We start from the raw sequence: 3,337 nt of genomic DNA, 5'->3' as shown, positions 1-3,337 counted from the left end.
AAAAGAAAGAAAATTTTATTTTTCCAAAAACAACATGGCTATACATTTGTAGGAAAAACTACAGACAGAATCTACAACAACAAAGCTGCAAGAGTTCGTAAGTGGAGTTAGGAAGCCGGCAAGAAGAAGGTCAATATACAAGAATCAACTCTATTACCAGTGATGTAGATTTTGATATTGTAGGGCAACTTTGGAAAACAATACTCATTTGGAAAAGAAAAATTTTTTTAAATACCATTTATAATAGCTTCTCAAAACATAAGCTGCTTAGGGACCAAACACACACACACACACACACACACACAAACAGCAACTGACTCATAAATACAGAGAATAAACTGATGCTTGCCAGAGGGAGGAGGGGTCTGGGGCTGGGAGAAATAGGTGGAGGGGATCAAGATGTACAAACTTCCAGTTATAAAATAAATACATCACAGGGGAAAGGAAAGCTCAGCAACTGCCAGGAAGAAATCACTGTCAAAGATTTATGCACTGTCATTCTCCCATCCACAGTTAGAGAGGAAAGTGAGTGAGACTCAGAGAGGTGGCCTGGGCTAGTGCTCAACTCTATGGGGGAGAAAGCTAATTAAGGCCATAAAGATACTGATGTTTAAATATTGGTGTTACTTAAATAATTATTTAATTATTTAGTGACACCTTAGAGACTGTGGAAGAAACATGTACAAAATCACACTGAAATCACTAGAAACAGCAACGTGACCTGATGGCATTTGACTAGTACCTGACCCGCTGTCATATGCTGGTGTGGAAGCTCATTTTATGCATGGAGAGAATTGCTAACAAAAAAGAACACCAGCTTCCAACATCAAAGTTATTTCTGCTTTGTAAATAGCACATGAACCACATGGTCCCGGATCTGTTTGGTCTTAATCCCATAAATGACGGGATTTAGCATAGGAGGAGCCAGAATGCAAACATTGGACAGTAGGACATGAATGTGGGGTGCAATGTGGTGTCCAAACCTCTGAGTAAGGGTTGTAAAGATCCCAGGCCCATAAAAAAGGACGATGACACAGACATGGGAGCCACAGGTATTGAGAGCTTTGTGGCGAGCATCTCGGGATGGGATGCGGAAAACAGCACGGAGAATCAGCACATACGAAATAAAAATCAACACAATATCTAAGACCACTGTTGACACTAGGACAAAAATCCCATACCAGATGTTCACTCGAATGTCATTACAGGAAACATGAGCCAAGACAATGTGCTTACAAGCTGTGTTTGGGAGGATGTTACTTTTGCAGAAGGTCAATCTTTTCAGAAGAAATATTACGGGGAAAATTGTACCGTAGCTTCTTAGACAGACAGTCACTCCAATTTTCCCAATCAGAGCAGGTGTAAGAATAGTGGTGTATCTCAGGGGGTAGCATATGGCAAGGTAGCGGTCAAACGCCATCACCAGCAAGATCCCTGACTCAGAGATGAAGGTGCAGTAGATGAAGAAGAGCTGAGTGATGCAGCGATCCAGGGAGATCTCCCCAGCATGGAACCAGAAGATGGCCAAGGCCTGAGGTACGGTGCATGTGGAAAGGATGAGATCTGCTCCAGCCAGCATGCAGAGGAAGAGGTACATGGGTTCCCGGAGGTTGCGACTTGTGAGGATAATGCAGATGAGCAGGCTGTTCCCAAGCAGGGCGACAACATAAGAAATGAGGAAGGGGATGGAAATCCACACGTGCTGGTCCTCTAGCCCGGGAACGCCCAGTAAGCGGAAGACCATGTGGCTAACACCAGTGTGGTTTAAGGCAGTCATGCCTCGAACAGACCTTCCTATTCACAAAGAGGAAAATTCAGTTTATACACAAAGATTTTCTTCGCTGTTACCAGGGGATTTTCACATCTACTTAATGCTATTCCATTTTGAGAGTGCCAGGAACTACAATACCAACAGAAAATAAGACAGTTTGTTCAAAAATAAGGGAAAAAAGAGGGAGATACAGAGGCAACCCAAGAAACAGACATTTAACTACAGAGAACAAACTGATGGTCACCAGAGGGGAGGTGAGTAGGGGGATGTGTGAAACAGGTGATGCTGATTGAAGGAGGGCACTTGTGATCAGAACCCACTGATGTATGGAAGTGTTGACTCACCATATTACACACCCGCAACTAATAGCACACTATGTTAACTAGCTAGAATTTAAATGAAAACATTTTTAAAATTAAAAAAAATTTTAAAGATGTGATTTGTTCTCTGAACAAGGTCATAAGCTCATAAATAAGACAGATATTTACATAACTAATGAAAATTAAATGATTAAGTCAATATTAGTTATACAGGAAATTTTCAATATGGAAACACAATAGGAGTAATTCTTGTTATTCATATTTATAATGGCCTTAGGAATGACTTCAGGGGCAACTGCGTGGCTCTGTAAGTTAGGCATCTACCTTTGGCTCAGGTCCCGATCTTGGGCTCCTCAGATAGAGCCCCATGTTGGGCTCCCTGCTCAGAGAGGAGCCTGCTTCTCTCTCTCCCTCTGCCTCTCCTCCCACTCACTCACTCATGCTATCACTGTCTCTCAAATAAATAAAAAAAAAAAACTTAAAAAAAAAAAAAGAATGACTTCTTATCTGATCTTAACCTTGAAAATAAAGTAGGATGTCTTCAAGTTAAGAGATTGTCAAGTGATTAATGGAGAGAAGTTGTCTGGGAGTCTAAAAAAAAAAAAAAATGTTTGACCTACAAATGCAAAATATGTCTAAAGCACCTGTCAGTTCTGTGATGTTGAGATGTTGCAAATTTGGAGCAACTGGGGAAAAAAATGGCAACAAAAGTAGATTGGCTCTGAATATTATTTAAAGGGAACAGACTTCGTCTGTTACGAAAAATGGTCAGCCATGAATTGTTTTGAAGTTGGAAAGCATTTTGGATATATTTATCTGACAGCTATATAGAAAAGGGAAAGGATGGAAAAGGGAGCAAAGACTAAAATTTGATGAGGTTTGCTCTAGTGAGAGAAATTTATGAACTCATGCATTGCTATCACAGTGAAATAAGATCAAGAAATTAACCTTTTTAAAGTAGCCTCTCAGTTTTAGGCACTAATCTAAAAATGTTACTTACCCCACACACCATTCATTTCTTCTTCCAACACAGCCAGTAGGGACTGTCACGACCCACTTTTTAAAACATAAATTTCAGCTCCAAGAATATTGTCACATGAACAGACACTTCTCCAATGAAGACATACAAATGGCTATCAGACACATGAAAAAATGTTCATCATCACTAGCCATCAGGGAGATTCAAATTAAAACCACATTGAGATACCACCTTACACCAGTTAGAACGGCCAAAATTAGCAGGACA

The 3,337-nt window shown here is 40.3% G+C and overlaps 1 protein-coding gene across 1 annotated transcript; it reads right to left on the bottom strand.

Annotated features, from left to right (window-relative positions):
- Positions 1-832: 832 nt before the first annotated feature.
- On the bottom strand, positions 833-1,777 carry LOC116600343 (olfactory receptor 52B4-like). The gene has a single exon (XM_032360512.1). The coding sequence runs from the start codon at positions 1,775-1,777 to the stop codon at positions 833-835; it is 945 nt and encodes a 314-aa protein (XP_032216403.1).
- Between the last annotated feature and the right edge of the window lie 1,560 nt (positions 1,778-3,337).

This window comes from Mustela erminea, chromosome 9, assembly GCF_009829155.1.
Source record: "Mustela erminea isolate mMusErm1 chromosome 9, mMusErm1.Pri, whole genome shotgun sequence".
NCBI lineage: Eukaryota > Metazoa > Chordata > Mammalia > Carnivora > Mustelidae > Mustela > Mustela erminea.
The sequence above is the reverse complement of the archived record's forward strand: the minus strand, read 5'-3'. Positions and strand labels throughout refer to the sequence as shown.